Here is a 15,359-nt window from a genome sequence, read left to right on the forward strand (position 1 = left end):
CCAGCCTGTAGAGTACAGTTGTCTGACATCATCCAGTAGCTTCTAGCCCTAAGAGATGGGTGAGACTAGCACTTCTCCTCTCTTTCATTCTGGGACTGACTGCATCTTGTTCAGCTTGAAAGGGGTTGAGTTGCTGAGCTGATTTTCACTTTAGGTTCTCATGGACCTTTCCAGCATATGGGAATAGAGGAATTCCACATAACATGCAGGATTCTTGCCTCCTGCTTTTGGGGCGACACCCACTGTCTGGGATATCTGTAGTAGAACTTATGCTTTGATGCTTCTTGTCAACGGGTTTCCGATCCCTTTTTGAACTAAGGCACAAATACAATATAGCTTTAGTAAAGAGCAGATAATGTATCTCAAAGACTAGCTGCTTACTCTGTTTTTGGGTTCTGGTCTTGTATCAGGCTTTCAGTGGTTTAGATGCTGTTCAGTCCATACATTTCCAGAAGTCAATTGTCAGTGTAGAGTTCCATCCAAAAAACTACATGAAAATAATGAAGGTTTCAAAGCGAACCACTTAACTTAAGAAAATAGCTAAATTAAGTTTCCATGGGCAGCTTAATTCTGCCTCTTGTGCAGTCAGTTTTAGATCTTGCAGAAAAGATCACAGGTTGGGTGGTGAAGGAGTTACGGGGCCACACGTTACAGTGAGGGTGACAAATATTGGTTATCCAATCTGGAATGAATGAATTGCGTGTTCTGTGGGAGAACAGCATGTGATGGACTACATGTGATCAGTCAGACTATAGGACAGAATTAAGATAGCATGCTCTGCCTAAATATTGTCACTTCATTTTCAAATTGTTAAACTTTTTAACCTTAATGCTTTGTCTTGTATGATGTGTGCTTAAAGTGTGGGTAAACACTGATACGATAAATTTAAAAAAATGTAACTAAATTCAAACAATATATGAAGTTGTCCTGTTCTGGTTTAGTTGCTTTCAGTACTATACCTGCAGATACTTGTTGAATTTAAATAACAAACATATTGCCCAGAGTTCTGTCTAGCAGCTCTGTCAGAAAACCATTGATTTTTCTGACTTGTGCCATTCTTAGCGCAAACGGATTTAGGTTGTAATTCTGTTTCTTAGTCATTTGCTCTTCTTCAAAGGTGAAATAAAGCGAAGTTAATGTCCTTGATGAAGCTGCAGTTCAGAATCCTGGACTATCATTTTTAGATTGGGTTTTTTAGTTAACAGTAAATGTTTAAAATATTCCACACAAAGTTCAGCACAAGATATTCTTGAAAAAGGCATTCCCAAGTACGTAACAACTTGATGACTAGCAGTGGAGTGCTTTCTGAGGGTATGTCTCGACTATGAAATAAAGTCGAATTTATAGAAGTAGTTTTTTTAGAAATCGTTTCTATATAGTCGATTGTTTGTGTCCCCACGCAAAATGCTCTAAGTACGTTAACTCAGCGGAGTGCTTCCACAGTACCAAGACTAGCGTAGACTTTCGGAGTGTTGCACTGTGGGTAACTTTCTCATAGTTCCCGCAGTCTCTGCCGCCCATTGGAATTCTGGGTTGAGATCCCAATGCCTGATGGGACAAAAAACATTGTTGTGGGTGGTTCTGGGTACATGTTGTCAGGCCCGCCCTCCCTCAGTGCAATGGCAGACAATCGTTCCGCACCTTTTTTCTGTGTGGACACCATACCATGGCAACCATGGAGCTCGCTCAGATTACTTTGGCAATTAGGAGCCCATAAAACACCACGTGCATTATCCAGCAGTATATGCAACTCCAGAACCTGGCAAAGCGAAACCGGGCAAGTAGGCGACGTCAGCGCGGTGACAAGAGTGATGAGGACATGGACACAGACTTCTCTCAAAGCACGGGCCCTGGCAATGCGGGCATCATGGTGCTAATGGGGCAGGTTCATGCGGTGGAATGCCAATTCTGGGCTCGGGAAACAAGCACAGACTGGTGGGACCAGATAGTGTTGCAGGTCTGGGACGATTCCCAGTGGCTGCGAAACTTTCGCATGCGTAAGGGCACTTTCATGGAACTTTGACTTGCTTTCCCCTGCCCTGAAGCGCATGAATACCAAGATGAGAGCAGCCCTCACAGTTGAGAAGTGAGTGGCAATAGCCCTGTGGAAACTTGCAAGGCCAGACAGCTACCGGTCAGTCAGAAATCAATTTGGAGTGGGCAAATGAGGAGAGGCTGAGTGAACTAGGATTGTTTAGTCTGCAGAAGAGAAGAATGAGGGGGGATTTGATAGCTGCTTTCAACTACCTGAGAGGTAGTTCCAGAGAGGATGGTTCTAGACTGTTCTCAGTGGTGGAAGAGGACAGGACAAGGAGTAATGGTCTCAAGTTGCAGTGGGGGAGGTTTAGGTTGGATATTAGGAAAAACTTTTTCACTAGGAAGATGGTGAAACACTGGAAAGCATTGCCTAGGGAGGTGGTGGAATCTCCTTCCTTAGAAGTTTTTAAGGTCAGGCTTGACAAAGCGCTGGCTGGGATGATTTAATTGGGTATGGGTCCTGCTTTTGAGCAGGGGGTTGGACTAGATGACCTCCTGAGGTCCCTTCCAACCCTGATATTCTATGATTCTATGATTCCAAATCTACCGTGGGGGCTGCTGTGATGCAAGTAGCCAACACAATCAAAGATCTGCTGATATCAAGGGTAGTGACCGTGGGAAATGTGCAGGTCATAGTGGATGGCTTTGCTGCAATGGGATTCCCTAACTGTGGTGGGGCCATAGATGGAACCCATATCCCTATCTTGGCACCGGAGCACCAAGCCAGCGAGTACATAAACCGCAAGGGGTACTTTTCAATAGTGCTGTAAGCACTGGTGGATCACAAGGGACGTTTCACCAACATCAACGTGGGATGGCCGGGAAAGGTACATGACGCTCGCATCTTCAGGAACTCTGGTCTGTTTTAAAAGCTGCAGGAAGGGACTTTATTCCCAGACCAGAAAATAACCGTTGGGGATGTTGAAATGCCTATAGTTATCCTTGGGGACCCAGTCTACCCCTTAATGCCATGGCTCATGAAGCCATACACAGGGAGCCTGGACAGTAGTCAGGAGCTGTTCAACTACAGGCTGAGCAAGTGCAGAATGGTGGTAGAATGTGCATTTGGACTTTTAAAAGCGCGCTGGCGCAGTTTACTGACTGTTAGATCTCAGCGAAACCAATATTCCCACTGTTACTGCTTGCTGTGCGCTCCACAATATCTGTGAGAGTAAGGGGGAGACGTTTATGGCGGGTGGGAGGTTGAGGCAAATGGCCTGGCCGCTGGTTACGCGCAGTCAGACACCAGGGCGGTTAGAGCACAGGAGGGCGCTGTGCGCATCAGGGTAGCTTTGAAAACCAGTTTCATGACTGGCCAGGCTAGTGTGAAAGTTCTCTTTGTTTCTCCTTGATGAAACCCCCCGCCCCTTGGTTCACTCTACTTCCCTGTAAGCTAACCACCCTCCCCTCCTCCCTTTGATCACCGCTTGCAGAGTCAATAAAGTCATTGTTGGTTCACATTCATGCATTCTGTATTAATTTATCACACAAATAGGGAGATAACTGCCAAAGTAGCCTGGGAGGGGTGATGGAGGAGGGAAGGACAAGGCCACACAGCACTTTAAACGTTTAAAACTTATTGAATGCCAGCCTTCTGTTGCTTGGGCAATCCTCTGGGGTGGAGTGGCTAGGTGGCCGGAGGGCACCCCCTCCCCCCCCTGCGCATTCTTAGGCATCTGGGTGAGGAGGCTATGGAACTTGGGGAGGAGGGTGGTTGGTTACACAGAGGCTGTAGCAGCAGTCTGTGCTCCAGCTGCCTTTCCTGCAGTTCAACCATATGCTGGAGCATATTAATTTGATCCTCCAGCAGCCTCAGCATTGGATCCTGCCTCGTCTCATCACGCTGCTGCCACCTTTCAGCTTCAGCCCGCCACCTCTCCTCCCGGTCATCTTGTGCTTTCCTGCACTCTGACATTGTCTGCCTCCACATGTTCGTCTGTGCTCTGTCAGTGTGGGAGGACAGCATGAGCTCAGAACATTGCATCGTGAGTGTTTTTTTTTTCGCCTTTTAATCTTCACTGGCCTCTGGGAAGGAGAAGATCCTGTGATCCTTGAAACGCAGCTGGTGGAGGGGAAAAAGGGACAGTGGTATTTAAAAAGACGCATTTTATAGAACAGTGGGTACACTCTTTCATGGTAAACCTTGCTGATAACGTTACATGCATGGCACATGTGCTTTCGTTCCAAGGTCACATTTTGCCTCCCCCTCTCCCCGTGGCTAACAGCAGGGAACATTTCTGTTCAGCCACAGGCAAACAGCCCAGCAGGAATGGGCACCTCTGAATGTCCCCTTAAGAAAAGCATCCTATTTCAACCAGGTGACCATAAATGATATCACTCTCCTGAGGATAACACAGAGATAAAGAATGGATGTTTGAACGCCAGCAAACATACACTGCAATGCTTTGTTCTGCAATGATTCCCGAGTACGTGCTACTGGCCTGGAATGGTAAAGTGTCCTACCATGGTGGATGGAATAAGGCTGCCCTCCCCAGAAACCTTTTGCAAAGGCTTTTGGAGTACATCCAGGAGAGCCGCGAATGCCAGGGCAAATTAATCATTAAACATGCTTACTTTTAAACCATGTATACTATTTTAAAAGGTACGCTCACCAGAGGTCCTTTCTCCGTCTGGCGGTCCGGGAGGCAGCCTTGGGTGGGTTCAGGGGGTACTGGCTCCAGGTCCAGGGTAAGAAACAGTTCTGGCTGTCGGGAAAACCTGTTTCTCCGCTTGCTTGCTGTGAGCTATCTTCAACCTCATCATCCTCCTTATCTTCCTAGTCTCCAAAACATGCTTCCATGTTGCTTCCATCTCCATTGAAGGAGTCAAACAACACGGCTGGGGTGGTGGTGGTTGAACCCCCTAAAATAGCATGCAGCTGATCATAGAAGCGGCATGTTTGGGGCTCTGACCCGGAGCGGCCGTTTGCCTCTCTGGTTTTCTGGTAGGCTTGCCTCAGCTCCTTAAGTTTCATGCGGCATTGCTTCGAGTCCCTGTTATGGCCTCTGTCCTTCATGCCCTTGGAGATTCTGACAAAGGTTTTGGCATTTCGAAAACTGGACCGGAGTTCTGATAGCACGGATTCTTCTCCCCAAACAGCAATCAGATCCCGTACCTCCTATTCGGTCCATGCTGGAGCTCTTTTGCGATTCTGGGACTCCATCATAGTCCCCTCTGCTGACGAGCTCTGCATGGTCACCTCTGCTGGTGAGTTCTGCACTCACCTGTAGCTGGCCAAACAGGAAATTGAAATTCAAAAGTTTGCGGGCCTTTTCCTGTCTACTTGGCCCATGCATCTGAGTTGAGAGTGCTGTCCAGAGCAGTCACAATGGAGCACTCTGGGATAGCTCCCAAAGCCAATACTGTCTAATTGCAGCCACAGTACCCCAAATTGGACCCGGCAAGACTGATTTCAGAGCTAATCCCCTTGTCGGGGGTGAAGTAAGGAAATCGATTTTAAGAGCCCTTTAAGTCGACAAAAAGGGCTTTGTCGTGTGGACAGGTGAAAGGTTAAATCGATTTAATGCTCCTAAATTCGACCTGAACTCCTAGTGTAGACCAGGGCGTAGTGAACTGTTCCGTGAGACCTTCCTGAAGCAGAATTCCTCCATCAGATGCAGCCTTTTCCAAAGGTAGCGGAATCTTCAAGGGGAAACTGTTGGCATGCTGTTCTCCAGCCACAGGCCAGTTTGTGACTTCAGTTTTACAGTTGAAGGCCAATATATTCAGGTGAATTAAATCTCAAATAGGCCTTGACAGCATCCTGAGGCCCATGTAGTTCTACCTAAATGGTGGAGTTGGTTCCCTTTAATCTGTGGCATCCTGGTGCAGCACAGTGAAATTTAGTGGCAACTTCATCTAGATTTTTCTAGAAGTGTCTGAATTGTGAAGTTAACTATAAACACGGTGGTTGATTTGTTTGATATGGTCTCCACTTTCAATTTTATACACCACATAGATTGTATTGACTGTGCATAACTGCATCAGAAATTGCTGGATGGAAGGAAAAGCTGGAAGTTTCGGCAAATGGGTAGGAGACATTTGGCTTCTAGCATGAAGACGTGGAGGAAGTTTGGAGTTTTAGAAGCACTAGTTAGCTGTTTCTGCTAAACTGATACACAGTAAAACTTAAACCTAAATTAAATATCAGTTAAATAGATCCCACTGCCTCTCTGGTATGTCCATAGCTGTCAGTACTAAAACACTAATTTTGTTTTTTCTTCAGTTAGTGTGGATAGCTATGAAACAGACTTAAATTCAGCATATCTATCCCAGTCTACATGCAACTTGCCCTGTGTTGCATTTTTAAACTGATTTTCACCCTGATTATGACTCTGCAGAAATCTGGAACCTAAAACCTGTGGCAACTTTTCATGAGTCTGCCTCAGTTACTTATCCAGCATATTGTTTGAAATTGCTAAAACTTGAGGAGATGTGATTTTAGTGGGGTTTTGGTTTTTTTAAAAGAAATCTGTACATTGCACTTCAGATACGCCAGTATGCTCTCTGTAAAGAGTCTACAGCAAATATGCGGGGGTTAAAAATGGGATATACAGGTCCATTGAGAAGTGTATATACTTTAGCCTTGTATTCTTTAAACATACTAAGACCTTCCAAAAAAATATGGGTAGCTGAAATCTGCCTCAGAAAGGCTTTTTAACTCTAAGGTTTTTATGCTGCACATAGTCTGACTGCTGTTTCTACTTTCAAACTGTAACAAAGCCAAAACAAATGCACACACTGTCCATTTCTTGATAAACTTAATCTTCAAAGCTGTAATTTGTGGTAGAAAAATACTTCTGTTGCAGTGTTAGCCCATGATTGCCAGTGGTTCAAGCTTCTTTCTAATGTTTGAGGAAGGGACTGAAACATCCAAAAATGGGGAGAGGAAAGGGCCTCATGAGTGTGCTCTCGCCAGATTGCTACTGTCCGGGTCTTATACTGTGCCGTTTTATAAGTATCTGAGTTCTTGTTATGGTGCTGTTGTCAGTAATACGGGAACTTCTCCACTACCAAAATTAGTTTGCTTCTCCTCCACTTCGGAATTGTTTAGCCTTCCTCAGGGAGTCTGTGACTACTTGGCTTTTCCTAGAGGATCTGCTTCTGTAGACAAGACTTTAAAATGAGTTACTGGACACAGAGTAAATATTGGGACAAATGATAAGTTACAGACTCTTGCAAATTTTGATCTTTGCAGTGAAAAAGCAGAACACTTAAAATGCAGACATTCTGTACAGTGTGCAGTATTCCATTTATTTCTAAGAGGCTACATGTCTCAGTCTAGAAGCCTTATCTCTTGTCAAATTCTACTAGTCTTCAGTTTGGAAAACCAGTGACACTGAATTGTTAGACACAAAAGCAGTGTAACAAGATAGGTGGCCCTTTTTGCCTGGGTAATATCTTTTATCTGCTGATGTGTAACACAGCACTCTGGATAACTCATTTCTACATTCCTACCCAGAAACAAACCTAAAATCTATTCCTACTGTGATCTCAGTGGCTATGTAGTGAATATTGTAATAACAGTCTTAAGTTACTATGTATCCAAAGTGTGGATTGTTCTCATCCTTTTTAAAAAAACACACACAAGCCATTTCAGTTCTTTTGAAATGGCTGATGCCCAAGATCAGAGTGTACTTGATCACTTTTCTACTTCTCCAACATGGTAAAATTTGAGCAACCAGGTGAAGTTAATCTCAAAGCTGTATTCTTTTGGAACATGTTTCAGGGATATCAAATTCTAAAGCGGATTATTTTTGATAAGGTTTTGATAGGCAGTACTAATTTGTAAGGAACCAACAACAAACGTTCTAGTTCAGGGGTGGCCAACCTGAACCTGAGAAGGAGCCAGAATTTACCAATGTACATTGCCAAAGAGCCACAGTAATACGTCAGCAGCCCGCCCCGCTGCCTCCCCCCCTGCCCCCCGCTCACAGCACCTTGCTCACAGCACCTTCCACCCACCGGCAGCCCTGCTGATCAGCACATCCCCTTCCCTCCCCGCACTTCCCAATCAGCTATTTCATGGTATGCAGGAGGCTCCAGGGGTGGTGGGAGTGGTAGGAGCAAGGGCACTGCAGGCTCAGGGGAGGGGGCAAAAAGGGGTGGAGGCCTGTGGAGGAGCCAGGGGTTGAGCAGTGAGCACCCCCAGCACATTGGAAAGTTGGTGCCTGACTCGCCCTGGAGTCGGTGCCTATGAAAGGAGACGCATATTAATGTCTGAAGAGCCACAGGTTGGCCCACCCCTGTGCTAGTTGCTTAACTCAGCAGGTGGTGTATAATGGAGTGCATGTAACATGCACAGCATATCTGCTAATCTTTTGGGACATTTTGATGATTTTTAGTAGTGTGAATTAACTTGTAATGGCAACACAGAACATGAACATTCACGGAAAGCCAGGTACAAGGAGTGCTAAGATCCTCTTGTTGAGAATTGCAGGTGGAACTTCTGGTTTCTTGCTTTTTTTTGGCTCGTGAAGAATGTTTTGAATAAATATATCAAAAAGTACTGCATAAGAGGTCAGTGTCACAGCTCAAGTTTCTGAACACCAGTAGCATGGAATGTATGGGTATTAATGTAACTTCATAGTGAGAGACTGTTGGAGCAAAAACTCGCTTTGTGCATGAAGAAATTCTGAATGTGGCTGCCCTACCATCCATAGGAGATGATCTAAAAATACTATTGATCCATGCTAGCTTGTGCCAACACTGACAGTGATTCTGCTTGTCATCCAATATTGATGCTTAAAGATAAAATCTGTTCCAGCATACCATCTTTGAGAACAATAGGGAGTGAAAGATAATTTGTAGCAACTAAATATGTACTTCAGTGAAATACGTCTGCTTCTTGAACTGCCAGGTTTCTTGTCAAGATGAGTTTAGATTTCCATAAATGTAAACTGAAATGTGGGAAAAAAACAATTGTTACGACCTGAATCTTGTATGACTCTTCTGGGCTGCAATTTTAGTTTAGAAATTTTCTTTTGAACAAAATAGTCTTTTGGGTATGGGTTTTTTTTTTAATCAACTGCCATATCAGTGTCAGAGGAATTGGCCTACTGGATCAGACTTCCGGTGCATCTTGTCCTGGAGCTTTCCCACACGGTATGAAATGTCAAACAGATATCATGGATTTGAATGCACTTAGTTTCCCTCTTTAATTTTTTATTTCACTTTTTGCCCCCATTCCTTATTTTTGTTTCAGGGAGAGCCACAAGTATAATCCTAAACTAATCTAATCCTAAACTTAAGCAGTCATGTGTTATACTAGAATAATAGGCCGCGGGAAGTCTGAGAGCCTTCCACATCAAATTCACTAGCAGTGGAAAAGTCCCTACTGCATTTTGAAGTCTCTGGCTCTTCTCCCTTAAATGTCTGCCTTCATATGCAGACAGGCTGAACCTGATATATCTGAAACTTTCTGGGGAATGTGTGATGTGGTGTGGTGGGTTGTTTTTTTTTTGGCAACCTTGAAACTATGCATTTTTTTCAGTACTCCCAATTCAGTGTTTATGCTGAATAACTTTGACCAGTATCGACTTGGTCTGAATGCTTTCCTCTAATGGTGGAATATGAACATAATCACCAAGCAAGATTGGAGTTTTCAGTGTGACTAGGTTTCTCTGCCAAACATGTCAGTTTTGGCAACCAAGTGTAATTCTAAATACTAATGCCTTTGCCATAACTTAATCTCTGTGAATCAGTTTTCAGTTCTAGTTGCTATTTTAAGAAAAACAAAACTGCCCCCCTAAAACTCTTCCCACTTTACTGCTGAAGATGACCTGTGCTATTCCTAACAGAAGTGTTTTACCCAAGGCTCCATTAAATCAATGTCAGGTTTCCAAAGCCATTCCAGAGGAGATCACTTGTATTGGATTGTGACTAGCTGAAAGTCAGAAGTATATGCTTGTCATATAAAATGAATAACTGCGGTGGAATGTGTACAAAATGACTTTGTGATGTACTTTTGTTTTTTGCAATGACATAAATATCCAGTGCTACATAATAACTTGTATCAACAGTTTCAAAAGTTAAATCATCCATATTTCTAATACTAGTCAGTGCCCAGAGACTACAGTGGAGAATTCTGTAAGTTAAACAAACAGTGAAAGCAGTAGTCTAGACAAGATGATGCTTTTTAGGCCAACCTTGTAACAAATGTGAAGGCCTTATAATTGTAAAAAAAAAAGTGGGTTACTTTGAATATGACCAGCAAAGAAAAATAAGCTTGTCTTTATTCTATAGCTTTGATATTTTATGTAATAGCTCTTGGTTTTAAAGTTTCAGATCTGTTTTACTTTAGAAACTCAGGTTCTGACTAGGTTAGATATTAACCTGCAGAACTAGTGAAATGGTGATCTCACAAGAGTGAAAGTGTGCAAATGACTAAAGTTCCTTTTATAGTTTAGAAGCTGTTTAACACCTGCATGACTTGAATTATTAGCCTTTTGAATAAAGGAAGCCTTTGTTTAATGCAATACTTCTTGGGTATTTTAGTTAAGGTGTTATAAAACTCCAGCATCCCAAGACCTCCCAGAAGTTCTCCAGCAAAATCAGAATATTTCTAATATGAAAACTCAGTCTGCCTTCATAAACCATAAGCACAAGCCAAATCTTTTAAAATCCTTTGCTGATCACCTTCAAAAAATGTTATGCCACCTTCAAGCAGCGTTTTAAAATTGATATAGCTAGACCATTCTCTGGGGGCTTGTATATATTAAGAAGCTCCTACCAGTGCAGCTACTAGTCAAGCGGTACTGGTGAATCTCAAGTGTAGAAAAGTCTCCATTGTCCTCTCCTCTTCCCTGTCGCATTAGTTAAACCTGCTCCCTCTTCCTAGAGCAATTCTGACAACTCTGTCCAAATGTGGAACTGTTTTTAGAAGTATTGCTAAAGCTTTTTTCCTTTATTGTTTTGTAGGTATAGACTTCAAGATCAAAACAGTTGAATTACAAGGAAAGAAGATCAAGCTTCAGATATGGTAAGTGACATTTTAGAACTTGTAGTGCCAACATAATTACGATATGGTTCCTAAGGTAGTTTAGCTCTGCTAAACTACGTAATGCTTTCCAGTCCTGTTAAGATGAATTGCCTTATGTGACTATCCATATGCATTGTTGCTTAAACTTTTTTCAGAAAACGGGAGGAGAACATTAAAATTAGTGGAGATTCCCATCTAGGTACTTTCCCGATCTTGAGTTTAATGTTATGAATGCGTTGTGTATTTCTGATACAGTGATGGAGGTTCATCAATAGGTTTTTGGAATTTTCTTAAAGGATATGACAGCAGAGTTAGAAACGGAAAGATGAAGTGATTAAAACTTTGCCCAGGTTAGGACAGTTGCACAGTACTAATTGGTATTACTTTTCTGAAATATTGAAGGAAACTATACCTTAATTTTGTTAAAAGCATAATGCATTTCAATAGGGACAGTAGCTGCATTTCATTTACAGGTTATTGGCAACTCTCCTCTGAATGTTTGAAAACTGGGACTGCTGATAGTCCAAGGTTTTGTGGGAAGTGTTTAAAACTGATTCTTCAACAATGAACTGTTTATAGTATGCTGACTTGGCTTGTATTTTGTAACTTATAAATTTGTGTAGCTCAAGTAAGGCCATGACTCGGGACACTATAAATCAGTAATTCTGGTAACACCTGCAGACGTCTGCGTCACCAAGAATTTGTAAGATGTCTGTATAATTTTTATGTTTGGCCTCCTACACAATATCTTACCATAAGACATGGAAAGCCTAAATACTTAATTGGCTGGTGAGCTTACTTTTTAATACAAACTCCCATGTAAAGTGAACTATATTTTTTTTAAAAAAACCACCCCACTTCCTTAGGAAGCAGCTTTCCCCTGTCCACTATTATGACCCTAACTGATGGTTCTTTCATATTAGTCGCTCTCCTAAAAAATAGGATGGGAGAAAGATGATAGTTTGTGGGATCTAGGGGCAGCCTTCTCTGGTCAGTTTGCTTGGACTCCCTTTTCTCAGCCAGGTGCACTCTTTGGTTGTCTAACTTCCAATTTAATCTGCCCACTTCCCCGCTCTGTAGTACAGGCTCAAGAAGAATTTGGTAATTCTGCAGAGCAGGGTAATGGCCTTTTACTTTCATATTCTTGTTTAATGTTCCCCTCCATGCCTGTATTGCTCCTACAACAAAGGACTTTCTCAGCAAGAGCATAAACATATGAAACTGACGCAGCCCTAACCAACTCCGCACTGGGTCAAAACGGATGCACCGTGCAGGATTAATGCATGTAAGATGGATGAGGAGAGGGAGGGAGCCTAAGACTTCACTTCCACTTGTTGCTTTAGCAGAGGCATTTTAATTCATTGCTGAATTTTTGTCTGTGTACCGTTGTTTTAGAGCGAACCTTGTTTCCTTTTCGCAGCTGCTGTCTGCTACTTCTGTGTAAGCTGTAACAGACTTTGCACCAAAGTATAGAGTGTCCTTTTTCTTTGCATTTCCTGAGACAAAGTGAAAGCAGTTATCTACCTTATAGGGTTGCTATAAAGATAATCATTTTGATTGAAGTTGGCACATAGCACTTCTCAGGTTCAAGGTATTGGCCTGCTGCTTGTGTTCTAGACAGAAGGAAGTGTCTATGTTGGGAAGAACTTCTAGAAATTCAGTCCATTTAATATTTATTGCACCATATGTAAACCCAGCAAACATGACCCTGCTAATTAAGGTACTTTGTATCCTGAACATTACCACCTCCTTGTACGCACCATGTCTTCTCCAGCATTTTGTCTAAAAAAAGTCTATTTTCTAGGAGTACCTCTGAACATATACAGGATAACAGGGTCACTAGCAATCAGCAACAGTTGTTATAAAGAACAGATTATACCAGGCAAAGTTGATAGAAATACAAAGCTAGTGGATGAAGAAACACTAATCTCTGTTGAATTACTTGAGCATCTCTAGTCAAAAGCAAATGTAAATGAATGGTTTCAGTGAGGGCATTATCACTTGGATTGGAAAGAGTTGGAAAACAAGCTAACAATAAAGAATATTGTGGAGGGGAAGGTGTCTAAAAAGTTTCAATTTCTAAAGCTGATCACTATAGCAGAATCTAATGAATGCAAAGTGTATAAACAGGACTTTAAGTTTGCAGATAATAAAATGGGGAAGAGTTGTGAACTGAAGTATCAAGGTGACTTAATGAGATTAAAAACTATGGACAGAAAATGGAATGCAGCTTGGAAGAATGCCAGATAATACATCACGGGGAAATTCAAGACACTCACTGAGGGGAGAGAAGACTATGAAACAGTAATGCTGAAAGAGACACAGAAATGTTGGCCTGCAGACTAGCCATGAGTTTTCAATATTGTAATGCAATAAAAGCCAAACTTTTTAGGTTGTGTGCATTCACGCATCTACAGGGAGTAATGAAGAGTGGTTCCTCTATGCTAATGAGACTTCATTCATCTTTGGACACTTGACTGTAGATAGGCTGGAGGGAGCTTAGAGTGGAGCAACAAAAAATAAGGTTCTTGAGGATTGTCATAAATATAAAGGGAAGGGTAAACCCCTTTAAAATCCCTTCTGGCCAGAGGAAAAATCCTCTCACCTGTAAAGGGTTAAGAAGCTAGGATAACCTCGCTGGCACCTGACCAAAATGACCAATGAAGGAGACAAGATACTTTCAAAAGCTGGGAGGAGGGAGAAAAACAAAGGGTCTGTCTGTCTGTGTGATGCTTTTGCTGGGGACAGAACAGGAATGGAGTCTTAGAATTTAGTAAATAATCTAGCTGGATATGCGTTAGATTATGATTTCTTTAAATGGCTGAGAAAATAAGCTGTGCTGAATAGAATGAATATTCCTCTCTGTGTGTCTTTTTGTAACTTAAGGTTTTGCCTAGAGGGATTCTGTGTTTTGAATCTAATTACCCTGTAAGGTATTTACCATCCTGATTTTACAGAGGTGATTCTTTTTACTGTTCTATTAAAATGTTTCTTTTCAAGAACTGAATGCTTTTTTCATTGTTCTAAGATCCAAGGGTTTGGGTCTGTGGTCACCTATGCAAATTGGTGAGGATTTTTACCAAACCTTCCCCAGGAAGTGGGGTGCAAGGGTTGGGAGGATTTTGGGGGGGAAAGACATTTCCAAACAACGTTTTCCCAATAAACCCAGATAAAGTTTGGTGGTGGCAGTGGAAGTCCAAGGGCAAAGGGTAAAATAGTTCATACCTTGGGGAAGTTTTAACCTAAGCTGGTAAAAGTAAGCTTAGGAGGTTTTCATGTAGGTCCCCACATCTGTACACTAGAGTTCAGAGTGGGGAAGGAACCTTGGCAAGGATATTGACTTAAGGAAAAGAATTGTGAATGCTGGTTATGATTACACCCTGAGGATCTTTGGATCTAAAATCATGAGCTTTTGTTGTCTCAGTTAAAGAAGTAGGTTCTAAAAGCTGTTGCAGAGTCAACCCTCTTGACAATGAAGAGCCTCTAGAAAGGGACAGCTACACTTTTAAAAAATAGAATGAGGGGATATAACAAAGTAATGGGATGACTGTTCTTAAAGATTCAGGATGTCTTGGAGGGGAGTGGGGGGGAAACCTTTTGGCAGATAAGAGGTGAAAGAATGTGGAGTAATATTTGCAGAGGTGGAAAGCCTAGATCTAGAGAAATCTTTAAAAAAAGACAGGACAAAACTCCAAGCAGTCTGATTTAGTGGCTTAGATCACTGTGCTGGGATTTGGAAGAGCTGGATTCTATTTCCAGCTCTGCCCCTGACTGGTGTGTAATTTTGAGCACTTGAACTCTGCCTATTTCCCCTACCGCTTATTTTGTCTTGTCTACTTAGTCCTTGCCTTGAGGAATTTAGCCTCAGTATTTTGACAGCACTTAGATCTAGAAACTGAAGTCTCATTTGTACTAACAGTACAAATATACAAAATAGTTCTTCACTGGCAGGCTTATGGACTAGATAATATCTTGGTGGCTGAAAGGGCTTAGGGGAATGGGGAGAACCCATCTGGGTGGGGGAGGATTTTTATCTGTAGTAGGTGTGAGGCTGTTAACTTCTCGCTTGGTCTCTTCCAGTTTGGCAACAATGTTATCTGGTACAGCTTTCTATAATGGGCTCCCAAAACCCCAAGACACTGGCCAGCCCTGATGGGTATAACTAATAATTTTATAGAATTGTGTGGATATGATCCCTGTAGTACAAATTTGCTGATCCATATGCAAGCTGAGTACATTGAAACTGTCTTGCAATGGATTTGTGTGCAGCAGAGTTCCAGGAGCACTTAATTTACTGTGTACCATTTTTCACTAAAAACCAGGGGTCCTTTCAGCAGACGTT

At 42.3% G+C, this 15,359-nt stretch overlaps 1 protein-coding gene across 1 annotated transcript in view; it reads left to right on the forward strand.

Moving 5' to 3' along the window:
• Positions 1-15,359, forward strand: part of RAB10 (RAB10, member RAS oncogene family) — a 70,693-nt gene that overhangs the window by 29,127 nt on the left and 26,207 nt on the right. The window contains exon 2 of the mRNA XM_077812294.1: positions 10,957-11,017. Coding sequence (XP_077668420.1) covers positions 10,957-11,017 — 61 coding nt within the window. The remainder of the gene's footprint in view (positions 1-10,956; positions 11,018-15,359) is intronic.

Source organism: Eretmochelys imbricata, chromosome 3 (genome assembly GCF_965152235.1).
Source record: "Eretmochelys imbricata isolate rEreImb1 chromosome 3, rEreImb1.hap1, whole genome shotgun sequence".
NCBI lineage: Eukaryota > Metazoa > Chordata > Testudines > Cheloniidae > Eretmochelys > Eretmochelys imbricata.